This window comes from Podarcis melisellensis, assembly GCF_964234715.1.
Source record: "Podarcis melisellensis genome assembly, chromosome: 5".
NCBI lineage: Eukaryota > Metazoa > Chordata > Lepidosauria > Squamata > Lacertidae > Podarcis > Podarcis melisellensis.
Window position 1 is genome coordinate 85,823,720 of NC_138537.1, and position 17,042 is coordinate 85,840,761.

The 17,042-nt window shown below is 44.2% G+C and overlaps 1 protein-coding gene and 1 long non-coding RNA gene across 2 annotated transcripts; one reads left to right on the forward strand and one right to left on the reverse strand.

Moving 5' to 3' along the window:
• Nucleotides 1-1,507: 1,507 nt before the first annotated feature.
• LOC309371196 lies at nucleotides 1,508-2,912 on the forward strand. Its single transcript, XR_014168888.1, has 2 exons — nucleotides 1,508-2,206; nucleotides 2,351-2,912. It is a non-coding gene; the product is annotated as an uncharacterized lncRNA (long non-coding RNA).
• On the reverse strand, nucleotides 2,707-13,215 carry EIF3F (eukaryotic translation initiation factor 3 subunit F). The gene is given in 9 exon segments (XM_081913747.1): nucleotides 2,707-3,006; nucleotides 4,250-4,363; nucleotides 4,465-4,601; nucleotides 6,488-6,579; nucleotides 7,593-7,730; nucleotides 9,356-9,435; nucleotides 9,815-9,885; nucleotides 12,643-13,117; nucleotides 13,120-13,215. Coding segments are annotated over 9 exon segments (1,266 nt in total). The 5' UTR covers nucleotides 13,201-13,215; the 3' UTR covers nucleotides 2,707-2,928.
• Nucleotides 13,216-17,042: the final 3,827 nt, after the last annotated feature.

The following is a 17,042-nucleotide window of genomic DNA, read 5'->3' on the forward strand; positions in this document are numbered from 1 at the left end:
ATATGCTGATAGGGGACAGACTAGTAACAATGGCGTGTTTTTACAAGCATCACAAAGGAGACCACAGATGCTGCCATCTCAGGTTTCTCAAGGGCCATTGTGTCACTACCATTAGAACAAATCATGGATTGCCTTCCCACCATTTGACAGTCCAAGTAAAAAATAAATAAATCCCAGTACAGACAAGGGCAGTAGAACTTCCAGAGATATGTCCAAGTTTAAAGGGCTGCTCAAGCAAAGTGACCACTGGTGGGGCCCCTCTGTCAACAGGTTCTCTCCAACTAACCTGGCTTTGTTGGCAGCACTCAAAGCTGAGTTGGGTATAGCCATCCTTTTAATTTCCCGTAATTCCTTTACATGGCACTAGATCAGGGGCATTGTTGGTACTGTAATTAAAAGGTTGGCTAAATCCAACCAGGTGGCACGTCTTGGAGTATCAGACTGAAAATAGAATTTACAGTGGACCAGGGCAGGAATCGTTAAAGCTGCTGGGATCCTGGCACCTGCCCAAGGAAATCAGGTCCCAACAGTGGCACTGAGACCATCACAGGCAATGGAAAGTGCTATTCACATCCTCAGTTTATAGAGTTTGCCACCCTGACTTAACTTTGCAAACGGAATACACAATTTGGGCAGGCTTGCATGCGTTTATTTGTCTGTTTTTTGGGGTTGCAGTTAATAATAATAATAAATGCTACTGTTGAGCACAAGTCTGCAATGGGCAAAATGGCTGACCAAGTCAGGATCTTTGAAAATGCTGATGCTTCCCTTTTATGTGCATTAAACTACATTTAAAAGGTTCAAATCCCTCTCTGATGAGTCCTCACAAAGACATCACAGTGGGGATATTTTCCGCAAATGTGGAGATGAAGTGTGGTTGCTCTTGTACTTGGGGTTTAAAATCACAAAGGATATTATTTTTCCACTTCATCCTTAGGATAGCAATAGAATTTTGTTGCCCAAAAGGTTCTCAAAATGAGAAACCACACTTTCCAATCAATATGTTGGCTATTGCCCATCACAGACTAAGCTAGCAACTGTGTACTGTATTTTTCACCCTATAGGACACACTTTTCCCCCTCCAAAAATGAAGGGGAAATGTGTGTGCGTCCTATGGGGCGAATGCAGGCTTTCATTGAAGCCTGGAGAGCGAGGGGGGGTCGGTGCGCACCCACCCCTCTTGCTCTCCAGGCTTCAGGAAGCTATCCGCTAGCTGTGGGAGTCGCAGCTCTCCCACGGCTAGCGGAGAACTTGCCTGCACCCAGAAGCTTGGGGCGCGCTGAGCTCAGCACGCCCGAAGGTTTGGGTTTCGCGCAGCTCTACGCTAGCCGTGGGAGAGCTGCACGACTTCGCACAGCTCTCCCACGGCTTGTGGATAGCAGCCTGTTCTGGGGGCTGGTAGGGGGAAGCTCGGGCTTCCCCCGCCCCAGCCCCGCACCTGGGGGGGGGAAAATATTCCCCCCCCTTTATTTCCCCCCCCAAAAAACTAGGTGCATCCTATGGGCCAAAAAATACGGTAAATGTTTTTAAAGCATAATCTAGGAAGGTCAAATTGATCTAGAAAGCCCTAAATGCTTATGTTCCAACAGACTGTGCCCTTCCGTGATAAATTATAAGTATAGGCATACAGAGAGGCTTTCAGAGGTTGCTTTGTGTAGTCCCAAAGTGAGGAACTCTGGTGCACTCCATATGGGATTCCAACAACTATCAACCCAGCAACCCTGGGAAGAGTGGATGGGAATTGTAGTGCAACAACATCTGGAGGGCCAAAGTTTTGTAATATTTTTTTCCCCTATTACGTATGAGAAATAGCACAGCTGTAGAGACCTGATGAAAGTGAAGGCTTCAACAAGCTTGGCAACAGTGAGTGTCAGAGAAACAAGAGTTTGGAATGCATTTTAGAGAGATTATAGTTAATCATGAGATACACAACTAAGTATCATATGCCTCTTGGCAGGATAGCTCCCTGTTACAGAGGAGACACTGTTATGTGCTTAGCCGGAAAACATGCTTAGGAGCCATACCCCCTTGATGACACATGTGCTTTATATAGAAAAAACTGGGACTTTAAACAATGGCTCCTTGCCATGGTTTAACATCAGTTCAACACTGTTCTGAACAAGTCCACTTCCAATAAATTATTGTTGCCGCTTGGCTGGAATCTAATCTGCACCCCCGACTCCAAGAATATTGAACCCTTAGAGCAGTGTTTCCCAACCTTGTGCCTCCAGCTGTTTTTGGACTACAGTTCCCATCATCCCTTGCCACTGGTCTTGCTAGTCAGGGATGATGGGAGTTGTAGTTCAAAAACAGCTGGAGGCACAAGGTTGGGAAACACTGCCTTAGAGAGTCTTGGGGCAGAAGCCTCTAGGCCAAGGAAAAGTCAGCCAACATCTCCCGCTCCATTAGATTCTCACAATTCTTCACTATATTTTATGGTTTCCCCCCACCCCAAGGCCTTTGAAGCCCAAGCAGAGTTTGGGTAGTGCTGAAAGAACTTCGGCCATTTAGTAGAAAGGTTTCAAAGATCAGCAATATTTTATGTAGTATTTTTGAAATGTTTGTGGCATGTATTATTAGGTTGTTCTTCCTCTACCCTGAGGTGCTGAGGTTAAGAATAGATTTGTCAAAAAATGAATTAAAAAGGTCGGGATTTTACTTGGTTGGTTATTAAGATCGAAACATGAATGGGCAAGACTCAGCAGCTTGGGAGTTGCTAGCTTATTTTTAATTATTGTCTTCCTCTTTGTGATCCTGTTTGTTCGGGGGTGCGGTTCTTCAAGGGTTGGAAAGAGGGGCCAGGATAAAGTTGACAGTTTAGTTATCAGTCATTTCAAAAGTTATAGTCCAATTATAAGAACTGAATGACAAGGTTACAACTCCATAGTTTTCTTCACCTTCTCCTCTAATAAGATGGTTAGGAGTTAATTACAGGTTTAGGATTTTTTCATTGAGTGCGATCTGTGACTGTGTGAGATTTGCCAAGTAAGTCACCATCAGCAGGTCCTGAAAAGAAGAAAGGAGCATGCATAAGATTAGCCACAAAACAGTCGTATAAAATAACAATCTGTTAATTTGCAGGAGTGTATTGATACTTGGGTCCACCTGGTTGTGCCAAGACACTGCAGAGCCTCTTCAGCTCCCAGTTCCAGATTGTTTAATATAGCTTGAAAGCCTTGCCAAACAGTTACATTATCGTGAAGCTTCGTACCAACAGGATTTAGTCCAGTAAGAGAGGTGCTCTACTAATTTTGATCTCATTCTCTGCAATATGGTATAGGAAGGGAAACCTTATTCCACCCGAGGGCCACATTCCCTTATAAGCAACCTTCTGGGGGCCACTTGCCAATGGTTGGTGTGGCCAGAAGCAAAAACGGGCAGAGCAATAAATGAAACTCTTCTCTCTGCATGGTAGACTAATTCCAACCACACAAAAGCCAGAGGTTTTTACATCTCTCCACACACAAACACCCTCATCCAAACAAACAAGATGAATTATCAAAGTCTAAGGACACATTCCAATCGGGCAAAAGGACTTGAAGAGAGCATGGAGCAGTGTCAATGAGGTGTGTGGCCTGGGTAGCCAGGCCCCAATGTTCCAGACCCGTTGTCCACAAAGGCTGCACAGTTGTTGTGCCTCCATTTTCCAGACAGGAAACCTGAACCACAGGTAACCACCACTATCTTGAGTTATGCAGTCTGAACTGCTTGGCCACTGCCAATAATTTTACATGTCCAAGACTGCGGTGTGCAGTTGGGTAAACCAAGGCTCTGGTCAAGACCTAGGCTGTGACTGCAAAACTACACAAGAGCATTCAAGGGAGCTTGTGGGAAGGAGCTTATACATAGAACATACTGACTTGGCTACCATCCTTTTATAAGCAACATGTGTATGCACACACCCCACCCCAATGCTAACTTTGGAACTGGTCAGAGTCCATATTTTTATCCAAATGGGCAACTTTTCAGGATATGATCCAATACAACGCAAGTTCTTGATTTGCAGGGGAATAAGCCTTCATAAAAAGCAGCCAATTCAAAGTCCCCTCTGGTTGTGCAGGAGGGTTGCTGCACCAGAGATCTAAGGCAGCCTTGCAAGTCAGTACACACAAGAGGTGCTACTAAACCAAACAGGAATCACCAGCTTACCCACCTATACATCTATATCTTAGCCAATTGTGGCACATTGCTTGCATGGAAGAAGCTTCCAAGCGAGCGATGCTTTTACAAGCCAGCTCTACGGACTTACGTTGATATTGCTGTTCAACATTGTCTCAAAGTCCTCTGGCGAAATCTTCGGAACCTGGGTGATGAGGTCCATCAGGAAGCGGCCAACAGTGTTGTCAGCAGTCACCTTACCAGACTAGATATGAAGACAGGCAATGTTAACAAGTCATTCAAAATAAAGGTGCACACAAACAAGGGTGCATTTAGTTTCTGGCCAGACCACAACACTATCCTCACCAGCACATCTTCAGCATACTGCAGCACCGTGCTCAGGGTATCCTGAATCCGAGCAGAAGCAGCTCCCACTTGCTGAAGGTCACTGGATAAACTGATCACTCGATTTGGACTGAAGCAAGTCTTCATGATGAGATCAACTGAGAACACAGGGTGTGGGAATGACTGTTAGAACAGCATTTGTCGCCACTGACAATTCCAGAAATTGAACCTAAAGCCATGTACCATAGCAATAATGATGCTTCACTACTCATATGCAGCCTTCTGAATCCACTGCCACACCCTTTCTAGTGGGAATTCAACAACTACTATTTGATGCTACTGCCTCATCTCTTCCCCCTGGCCACTGCATGGTTATTCAGCTGAAAGCATTGTTGGCAAAGCCTTTCACTCATTAGAAATTGAAATCCAATTGTTAAAAATCCAGATTGCTGAAGGTTGATATTGCCAAATAGTGTGTGCCTTCCAATTTAGAGAAAGCATTTAAAAGCTGAACATGTTTAGATGAAGAACAGTGTCTCTGGGCACACAAGCATGTTGCTACTGTAGCTGCTATTAAGTGCTTAATTTCCTTCCTGACAGCCAAGTTCCCCTGCAAGTCCCTCCCTCCTACCTGCTTTCCCTCACAATGTGGCAAACATATTATCTAGGACCTGAGCTGAAGGAAGGGAGTTGCAGGGGCAAAAAGCAATCAACGGAGATTAAGGCCCCTCACTCAACCCACTCGATTCAAGCTATACACCCACTGCCTTTTTGCAGCTGTTGTCAGCCACCGAAAACCCAGCTGGACCTAAATATTTATAAACACAGTGGTATCTAAGCACTGAGCAGCGGACAGCTATCATTGTGCTCTCACTGCTGCTAGGAAAAGCCAGCACCATCCTACTGCCCAAGAACAGGTTCTCCAACCCCAGGAACAAAGTCATGTGGTGGTGGTAGGCCGTTTTCCCACATGGCCATGGCCGAACTTTGAAAGAGCAGCAACTGGAAAAGAATACCTTTCCCACAGCCTTATTTCTGAAAAAGAATCTTACATTTATTGTAGGTTCATTTTTATTTTTTTACTGTGAGCTGCCTTGGAGGCCTACTGACAGGCAGAAAGGCAGGATATATATGGTTTAAAATAAATTTTTAATATGAGCTAAATAAATGTCAGTTCATTCAAGAAAATGCATTAGTTGATCAGCTGGCTATTATAGCCTTAACTATTACTACTCTACATCATTCAGCTCCAGCCTTACAAAAGAATGTCAGGTAACTGAATCCTCCGTCTTTTGTTCTAAATCACCCACAGCAAACCACCCCACCCCCACTACTTGGAAGTAGAGAGAGCATGCATAGAGACAGCAGCCATAATATGCGGAGGCAACACAAAGGAGTGCTATGAATGCTCTAGACTGGAATACACAACTATGGTCAAGTTGGCGGTATGTGCATTTGATAACTACTCACCCCAAGCAAACCAGATGGCTGCTGTGGATTATTTAAATAAAATCCCAGTCTTCCAACCTAAGGGTCAGCATCACCCATAGGAATGACTGGCAACTATTTCACTTATACGGGGAGCAGCAAAGGGGTGATCACAAACAAGCCCCACTCCTTATCCCTAGTAAGATCAGCATCAGGCATAAGTGGCAGGTTAGGACACTCTCAACTGTGTCCTAGATTATAGCCCTATTACTTTATCCCACAGAGCACTGTCAAGCCAACCTCTACTTGTCTCAGCCCCAAATAATGAGAAACTTGGGAGGACAGGCACACACTACAGTCATACCTTGGTTTACAGACGCTTCAGGTTGCATTTTTTCAGGTTACGGGCCGCTGAAACCTGGAAGTACCAGAACGGGTACTTTGCGCATGCACAGAGGTGCTGAATAGCAACCTGCGCATGCGCAGACGCAGGTTGCAAACGCTCCGGGTTGCGAATGTGCATCCCGCACGGATCACGTTCGCAACCTGAGCGTCCACTGTACTTTAATCACTCAAAGACATTTATAAAGTATCAAAAAAGGACAAGAATACTTACCACCTATCCGTTCTGTGTCGTAGTAAGTATACTTCACTGTGAGCGGAGTGAACATTACTCCCATAGTCTTACCAGGGACTCCCATTGCAGTACTAGAGGAAAAATAGATTTTCTTAGCACAAACAATGGCTCAGAGGAAGCTTTATAGCACCCAAGAAGGTGGTTACACTGGCTTGATTCATATAGCATGGTAGGACAAACTATGGCTTACCGAGATGGTGACAATGCATGGTGTTTTGGAGGAGCTCACAACCACTTGGCTCTTCCCAAGTCATTTTTGTTGCCACACTACACCAGACTATGCCTAAGTTTGCCTTAGGGTGTCATCTGAACCCAGGATCATGGTTAAGCTCCCTCTTCACTAACCATCAGCTAACACCAAGAACAAACCTTGGTTAACACAGCTCATAGTTCGTGAAAGGAGAGCTTAACTATGAATCCTGCTTCGGGCAATACAATAAGCCAAACTTTGGCAAGAACTGCAAATATAGAAATAGTACTTCTGAATGCTCTGGTGGACAAATACCTGATTAAAAAGCAAGGAAATTGCAGAATGGTAGGAAACAGAAAAAAGCACAAATGAGAACATTAACACCTGTTCTCATCCCATCCCTTCTCCATACATAGTACGTGGAGGACCCTATCTCCACAACAAATGCTTTCATCCACACAACTGGGATCCTTAAAAGCGGGATGACGGATTTTTTCTCTCCTTCCTCTGTAATGCCCATTGAAACGTTCTCCAAATCCTTTGTTAATTTGAAACTTACAGTCAGGAGCCATGGAATGTTTTCATAAATTGAATGTCCTTGGGTATATGAGACAGACAGTGCCTTCTCTATGGTAGCGACTATATAAGAGACAGTCTCCCAGGCAAGTTCCACTGGGCTCAGTCTTTCTGTTTATAGATATGCTTTGAAAACATTTTTTATTTTAAACAATCATACTTATTTGATGGCCTATTGCATTTAGATTTTCGTTTTTGATATTTTATTGTCTTACTTGTTTTTGAAAGGCTATTTTTGTAAAACATCAGATTTCTAGTTAAAAGGAACGAAGATGGAGGTAGAACAAGTGCAGTACACAAAGGTTGTTTTCTAAATACCTGATATAGGCCTTAATGCTCATGCGCCCATTTTGTAGACTGGTATCCACCGTGAGGTGAATTGGATTGTGTGCTTCTCGACTGTAGTATTCGTGAATCAAGACAGAGTGTTCTGTGATGTCATGCCCTGTTGCATACCTTCAAAAACATAATTTAGACTAATTAATACCTGCACACAATGAAGCCCATTCATTCAACACAGACCTTTTAGACACAGATGAGATATGCCAGTGATATATATTAAACAACGCTAATTCAGATGTAGATACATCCATAAATCATTCTTGTGCTGCCCTCTGAATTACATTAAAGAAACATATCATAACTTGGTTTGGAGGCAAAAGATTCCTGCATTGCAGGGGGTTGGACTAGATTACCATTGTGATCTTTTCCAACTTTACAATTCTATGATTTGTTGATAAACCAGCTGCATCACAAAATAAATACAAGAGGAAAAGATAGCAAGAGAATTGCCAGTACCTCTGCTGAGAAAACATAAGCCCAGTGCAATTAGAAACTGCACTTAGTTAAAATAAACCAGAATCAAATGTTTGTCATTTGTTTAAACTAACTACAGTTAGAACTAGCCACAGTTCTCTAAGTCTGGATAAAATAGAGAACTGTAGTTAATCTAAAAGTGAAAGCAGATAAGCTTATAATATCCTCTTGGTTGTGCAGAGACGAAAAGTAACAGGGAGGTATATGCTTCTGAGGCTCACAAAATACTCATTCCTTTAATCACAGCCCAGTTTGTCATTATGTCTGAACCAGGCCCTTACACAGTGAACATATGTTATAGATATGGGCAGACTGGCACATCCAACATTCATAAGTAATGTAGCCACATGATACTCCGGCCATTTAACCAATTGGTCAATAATAATAATAATAATAATAATAATAAATTATTTATATCCCGCCCTCCCCAGCCGAAGCCGGGCTCAGGGCGGCTAACAACATTAAAACAGTACAAAGGTACAGCACAAACAACACTCTAAAATCATTCATTATAAAATTGATTCAAATCAAGCCACTGGCAACCATTGTGCCAGAGCTCCACGAAGATTGCCAAGGGAGGGAGTCAGGCTGTGCCCTGGCCAAAGGCCTGGTGGAACAGCCCTGTCTTGCAGGCCCTGCGGAAAGATGTCAAGTCCCGCAGGGCTCTAGTCTCTAGTGACAGAGCGTTCCACCAGATCGGAGCCACAGATGAAAAAGCCCTGGCTCTAGTTGAGGCCAGCCTAACTTCTCTGTGGCCTGGGACCTTCAAGATGTTTTTATTTGAAGGCTATATGGAACAAGAGGTTCCTCTCCTCCAACTAAATGGGCAGTCAGTTATTTACTACAGTCACTGAAGTCTCTTGTTGGGTACAAAAATGTACTTTTGAAATGTTTTTGTGCGGAGTGTAAGCCATCAAGGGGGGGGGGGCTTTGGATTTTGAAAGATGGCATAAAAATATTAACAAATATGTATTTATTTAACATGCTTATATCCCACCTTTCTCCCAAGTTGGGACTTGGCAGCAGTGCTTTAAAAAAAAAAAAATCAAATAAGATGCTCTAACATGGAACTAACAGAAGTCACGAAATTGCTGTAGTTCTGCCATTTTTAGGTAAGTCACAATTGATTTTACCTTCACTGGCATGAGTTATGCAACACAGGAGTAAATACACTTTTGCCCCAGCATAATTTGTACTGTACATCAACAATTTAAAAAGCCAATTAATGCTGTTCTGTTTTTGTAACAAGAAGAATAGCAACCTACCATCCCAGAATAATTTCACTGGGAGAAACTTTCTTGTGCAGTTCATACATATTCTTGGCAAATTCCATGTCAACTGCCACCTAGAAGTAAAGAAAGGAAGTAAGAGAATCTGTAGCAATGAGTCTCATCTATTGCAATGGGAGCAACTCTCCAAGGTCTAAGCAGTCTTCCCTGCCTTGTTAACTAAGTTTTTGTGACTGTAGATGTTGAGGATTGAACCTGGAACTGTGCATGCACAAAACCTGCTCTCTGCAAATGGTCTTATAGCTTCCCTGCCTTCATTTCAAACAATCACCAGGTTATCAAATTTCCAAGAAATGATGCTGCACCAGAGTCACAGGGATTTTAAAACCCAGAATTCTCTAATCTAGCTATCAACTATTTCAACACCACACTGGGCTTAGCTCTGAGTGGCCAGTACATGACATAATACAGCATGGGGAGGAAGCAGGAACTCACCTCATCTTCTGACTCATTGTGAGGCACTGAGAAGCAGTTGGTGACTTCTACTGAATGCTTGTCAATGGTGCCTGCAAAATTAAGGACAACATGTTTCTGTAAGAGAAAGCCTTTCTAACCAAGGCCCCAGGATCATGCAAGGAGAGATTTTGTAATTAAGGTATAAGACAAGGATGAGCGATTTGTCAGCTGCTGGGCTGCTCTCAGCTCATGAAGCCTTGCAATTCCAGAATGTTTGTCAACTGTGCCTGTGAAATTAAGAGATATGTTTCCATGAGAAAGCATCAGACAGATCCCTGCCATGGCCCTCTCCACAGTTTTGTTGGGAGCTAGAGGGAGAGGCAAAAGTGCTGGAGGGTAGAGGGAGGAAACCAAGATTAATAGGCAAAATGCCTTCTTTATGCTGGAGAGTGTCTGATGCAATCGAATTGCAAAGTGTTGTGGGTCTGTGGGGAGAAGGAAACAAAAATTTAGGATGCTGGAGGCGGAAGCAAGGGGCTTGTGTTTTAGGGATGCTGCTGCTGTAGAGTATCAAAGTATCTGATGTACTCAAAATACAAAGTGCTTTCCCTTTTATTGCTTTCTCTCGGAGGGAGAAAGGGGGGGGGGAAGGATGAAGTCAACAGAGTCACCAACATAATGTAACCCCTGACATCTTACAGCTGGTGGATTGCAGCCCTTGACAGAAGGTTTCCTACCCTTGGCACAGAACTTAGGAGAAGCCTGACTAAAAGAAGCAGAAGATTCAGGTTTGCTAAGAAATTATATTGGAATTAGAAACATCACCCAGCTTTCTTCTCCAACTTCTGTTTCTTTCAGTATCTATTAAAGAATCCTTTTTGTTGTGGTGTACAAGAATGTGGCCACAATTTACACTACCCCATGGGATCACGTTTCAGTGTAAGGCCTGAGTATTTTGACCTGGAGCTCCCTGTTCCTTCAATAAACTATTTAGAAAAGTACAATGCAACAGATGCACTTTTCCTTGCCTTTTATGACAAGCTATCCTCTTCCAAAATCCCCTCTTCCACGTAAATTCACAGAATTGTAGAGTTGGAAGGGATCCTGGGGATCATCTAGTCCAACTCCCTGCAATGCAGGAATATGCAGCTGACTTATAAGGGGATCAAACCTGCAACCTTGATGTTATTTAAAGCACATTTAGTTCTCCACTTCATTTGGGCATCCTAGGGCTGAGATGTGACCATGCAAGAGGTACCACAGCCTAGCGGCTTGACCTACAAATCAGTACGTTCCTGGTTTGCCTTGTCTCTTTGCCATAAAGTCATAAATTCAACACCCATCTGCAATATGGGAATAATCATACTCACTTGCCTGACAAACTGGTTGAGATACCATAGTGAGTGAAGTGTTCTGAGAGCCACTACAGTTGACGTGAATAAAACAGGGAGATCAAATTCCAAATTCCTTGCTCAGCCACTGCAGTATACATAGGTGGGCTGCTTTTTAGGCTACTTCACAGGAATGATTCTGCACACCAGCCAAACAATGACAGAGGAAGCAGGAACAAAATGCAATCAATAATGCACCATTACAAAACGGGAGCGTCGAAGCAGCAAAGCTGCCATGTGACCTCTGCTACAAGGCATGAAGCCCAGATTCAAATTTCACCTCTGCCTGTCAAATACACTTGGAAAACTTTAAGAGGAGGAATGGGAGCCTATGACCCTCCACTTACTGTTAGGCAAGAAATGATGGGAACTGGAGCCCACCAATGTCTGGAGAGGCCAAAAGCTCCCCCATCCCTGTCTTTAAACTGCAATCCATGCAGTTTCAACCCCTGGCCTATGGGTAACCCTGCACAGCAGTCTAAACTAAGCACCACATAAATGCTGCCAAGCAGCTGCTTTTAGCATTTTAGCTTCTTGTACATTTTCAACACATGGGTAGCTTTTCACCGGTTTATCTTTTTGTAACATGCTTTGAGGGTTTGGGTTGTTGTTTACAAATGACGTATAAACTTCATGAAATAAAAAAGCATAAAAATATTAACTAGCATAGCTACATTTTAATTAGTATGGTGATGACTAGCTGGTTTTACATCTTGATTTTATTCTGTGAACCGCCCTGAGACCCCTGGATATAGGGCAGTATATAAATTTAATTAATAATAATACAGTGGTACCTCGGGTTAAGTAATTCATTCCGGAGGTCTGTTCTTAATTCATTCCGGAGGTCTGTTCTTAACCTGAAACTGTTCTTAACCTGAAACGCCAATTTAGTTAATGGGGTCTCCTGCTGCTGCTGCGCCGCCAGAGCACGATTTCTGTTCTCATCCTGAAGCAAAGTTCTTAACCTGAAGCACTATTTCTGCGTTAGCAGAGTCTGTAACCTGAAGTGTATGTAACCTGAAGCGTATGTAACCCGAGGTACCACTATAATTATTATTATTATTATTATTATTATTATTTTGCGTTTGATTGACGACCAGGCGATGTATATATTTTATGGGATAAAAACATAGGAAGCATAAAGTTATTAACGGGCAAAGCTACATTTAAATGAGTTCACAGTTGGCTGACTTCCGAGTTCCACGCTTGTGTTTTAACACCCAAGCGGTGCATACATTTTACGAAATAACTACGAACTAATGCTATGCCAGTCAATTTATTGCTTCCGTTTCATAAAACCTATACACCAGTCGGTTATAAAACAAAAGCAAGCCAGCGAAACTCCAAGCCGATTATTACCAGCCTAGCGACGAGTGCAAGGGAGGTAAAGAACGAAAGGCGGGCTTCTGAGCATGTGCAGAGTTCCGGCCACGCGGAAAAGCGGCGGTTGGGACGGAAGGGTGTCGTTGGCCTTACCGAGCAGCGTCCCGATGACCCGGGCGGCCCCCTCGTTCCGCCGCTCGAAGCTGTCCACGATGGAGGCGAGCACCACCGGGTGGATCCGGACCGCGCGGCCGCCGGGGAAAGGCGCCGCCAGAGCCGGCGGCGGGGCAGGGGCCGGAGTCGGGGCCGGGGCGGCCTGAAGGGGAACCGGAGCGGGAGCCGCGGGAGGCGCCGACGAAACGGCGGCGGCGGCGGTGGAGGCAGCTGCGGACGGGGAAGCAGCCGCGGGAGCAGGAGGCGGCGAGGGCGTCGCGGCGCTCTGAGGGGAACTGGCTGCTACGGCCGCCATCTTGTCGGCGAAAGGGACCCGTGGAAGCGGCTCCTCGGCGCTGATAGGCTGAGCCGAGGCCGCTGGAGAGTCACGTGCTTCGCCCTCTTCCCGAGGAGGCGCGTCACGCCTCCCATCCCCCGCGACGCTTTGGTTGCCGTCACCATAGACGTATAAAGAGTGCAGAGTGACGCGTTCAACCCGAGTGCCGTGGAGCTTCCTAGCTCCCTTTTCAGTTTCTCCTTCCTCCTCAAGGCGCCCATAGAGGAACAATGGAGAAACTCAGGGTTTTCATCGTGCTTGTTATTGCATAAGAATTGTAGATTTGGAAGGGACTAATCCAACCCTCCCCCTGTAATTCTGGAAGCCCTTGACCAATGTGGGGCTCCAACCTACGACCCTGAGATCTAAAATCTCATGCTCTAACGATTGAGCTACCCCATGTTAAATAGATACTGGTTCTTCCCTGCCAGATTGTACTTGTTGTGGATATTTAATTTCTTGTGGGTTGGGGAGAGAGCTTTAAAAAGGTTTATTTTTATTTTTTTAATACCAATACAGTCCAGTTACAGTGCTGGTGGGTAGACTGCACTTCAGGCAGTTTACAACAATCCTGTAGCATGGACTAATTGATATTGCAGGTATGAGTGGCACCGAAGGCATATAGATTCTTACATCAGTGCCCTACAACTTACTATACCCATCACACATGGGCATGACGACAATTATGTTGATGCATGACAACCCCGCAGTGTAGTCCAATATTATCTGTTCATCTGCTACAGGGTATTTTTACGGAAACACTCTTGGGGCAGAAAGAAGGATACGTTTTCCTTACGCTGTTTTGGTTCTAAAGGATTTTCCAGGGGATGCCTCACATTTTCTGAGTGTTGCTGTTAGGAAAGCCTTGGTATCTTGGATGGTTTTCTTATAATTTGTATATCATTTTTCTGTTTTAAGGAGGGGTGTGTGTGTTGTTGTTGTTTTTTCCATTACTTTCAATATGTCCATATAGAACAGCAAGTATTTTTTTTATCAGAAACACAGAATTGTAGAGTTGGAAGGGATCTCAAGGGTCATCTAATCTAACCTCCAGTAATGATGGAATCTCAACTAAAGCATCCCTAATGGATAGCTATCCAATCTCTGTTTTGAAACCTCCAAGGAAGGAGAGTCCACCTCCTTCTGAGGGAGTCTGTTCCACTGTCAAAGACGTCTTATCCTCCTGAAAAGTTCTTCCTGATGTTTAGTCAGAATCTCCTTCCTTGTAACTTGAAGCCATTGGGTTCTGGTCCTACCCTCTGGAGTAGGAAAAAACATGTTTGCTCCACCCTCCATCTCACCCAACTGCATAATTACATTTATAGGTAACATATGCTGAAAATGGGTTGCACTCTTATTGGAACAGAAATGAGAAAGACCTTGAGGAACACCACACACGGACACCTAAATCAGAAAATCAAAGTTTTTTCTGCAGGAGGATCTCTTAGTATTCTGTAGGTACTGCTCTTCCACACAATCATGCGAAGACAGCAACAGAATCAGACCTTTAGCTCTACTATAGACATGATGTCTGCTCAGTTGAGAAGTGAGTCCTGAGGCTACGCAATCACACTGTTGTAGGCCACCCCAATCTCTGCCGAGCCGTGTGAGATTCCAGGGGTCTTGAAACTCAACCAGGGTTTGTGTTGCCTTTGGAAAAATGAGGCACAGTGGAGACTGCAGTGTCTTTAAGATATATGGTTTTATTTACACATATATATGCCGAAGTCTACAGTGGAGATTGTTCAAAGCAGTGGTTCCCAAATATCTAATTACAGAGGACCCCTTGTTTTTCAAAAGCCAAGTCATGCACCAGTGACTTTTGAAAAATTTGATAACTCTGTAGTAGTTACCTCTGCAAAGCAATTCTTTGAACAAAATGTGGGGTAGTCTCTAATAAGCAAAGAATTTTAGGTATACAGTGGTACCTCTGGTTACAAACTTAATTCGTTCCAGAGGTCCATTCTTAACCTGAAACCGTTCTTAACCTGAGGTACCACTTTAGCTAATGGGGCCTCCTGTTGCCGCCATGCCACCAACGTGTGATTTCTGTTCTCATCCTGAGGTAAAGTTCTTAACCCGAGGTACTACTTCTGGGTTAGTGGAGTTTGTAACCCGATGGGTTTATAACCCAAAGTAAAACTGTACTAAAAAATAGACTAGGGCTGAGCGATATCTGGTTTTTAACATTGTGATATATCAGCAGCGAAACATCACAATATTCCAATATATCGTGATGTCTGAAATTGGAGACTGGGTGTGGGGATGAGGGAAGGAGCAACCTTGGAGATCGGATGGGTGGGGGGAAGGAGTGGAAGCAGAGTCACCTCCACCGCATGGTTTTAATGGGAGGGGGGGTTGCATCAAGGCACCATCAGTGGGGCAGGCAGCAGTGGCAGCCAGTGAAGATGCATGTCCACTGTGGCTTCTGCTGCTTTCCTGCTGAGAAAAGCTACTCTGCCCCAGTGCCAGGGGAAGGTAGTGCCACGGTGCCTTGAAGTGAGGGCGATCAGTTGCCCTGTTTTCCCTCAGCACGAGGGAAGGCAGCTCAGATCAGCAGCATTATCGGCGGAGATCTTAATGTGATATAAACGGTGCCTTGAAACGGCTGCCCAGCTCTCCATTGCACAAGGAGCAATATATTGCTGGCTCAAAATCATCATTGTGGTGTAATTTCAAAGCCAATTTTGGCCAATAAATTGAAAAATTGCACAGCCCTAAAACAGACATAAAATTTGAGATATTGCCATGCAAGAATGACAACAATTCAGTTGGGAGGGAGGCAAGAGATGGGGCCGTGACCCCCCCTGGGTGCATTTCCCGGACCCCTAATTGGGAACCACTGGTTCAGAGCATTCACATCTCAAAAGGGGCTTGCTTCATGCAGGAGCACAGCTCTAGATTCCAGGGCAAGGGAAATAATTTTCTTGTTCCTTTAACAGCTGTTTGGCAGTCAGAAATCCAAAAGGCTTACCTTTCTTATTATGGAAATACAATTATAGGAAAAGCTTCACCCTGACTACTCTGATTTTGTGATGTCTCATGCCCCCTCTTCTGGGTGGCAGTCTTTTGTGTTAGTCACACCATGGCTCCTGTGGAGTTTGTCCTGGGTCTCAGCACTCACTCAAAATCCAAGATTTGCCCACAGGTAAAAAAATCTTGGCAACCCCTGGTGCAGGACCTAGGTACCTCGATGACTGCTTACTCCAGTATAAACCTGACATACGTTGAGGTAAGCTGGTGCCCCATCTATGAAACACTCTCCCCACCCTCTGGCTGGCTCATCTGGTGCCTCAACATTGCAAGCTGCACTAAAGGGCTGAATATAAACAAATATTATGCAAAATAACCACATCACTTAATTTGCTTATTTTGTTAAGTTGGCAGTGACATAACCCTTGTGACATAATCTAGAAATTTTTTTGGAACAGGAAACAAACCACAAATTGGCAAAAAATATAAATTTCTCACTAGTGGCATCCATATTGAAATTCTGGTCACTGTTCTAATTAGTTTAAGTAATATTTCCTGACAATGACAAACCTAGACAGCATCTTAAAAAGCAGAGACATCATCTTGCCAACAAAGGTCCGTATAGTTAAAGCTATGGTTTTCCCAGTAGTGATGTATGGAAGTGAGAGCTGGACCATAAAGAAGGCTGATCGCTGAAGAATTGATGCTTTTGAACTATGGTCTGGAGGAGACTCTTGAGAGTCCCATGGACTGCAAGAAGATCAAACCTATCCATTCTTAAGGAAATCAGCCCTGAGTGCTCACTAGAAGGACAGATCCTGAAGCTGAGGCTCCAATACTTTGGCCACCTCATGAGAAGAGAAGACTCCCTGGAAAAGACCCTGATGTTGGGAAATATGGAGGGCACAAGGAGAAGAGGATGACAGAGGACGAGATGGTTGGACAGTGTTCTCGAAGCTACCAGCATGAGTTTGAGCAAACTGCGGGAGGCAGTGGAAGACAGGAGTGCCTGGCGTGCTCTGGTCCATGGGGTCATGAAGAGTCGGACACGACTAAACAACTAAACAACAACAACATTTCCAGTTTCCAA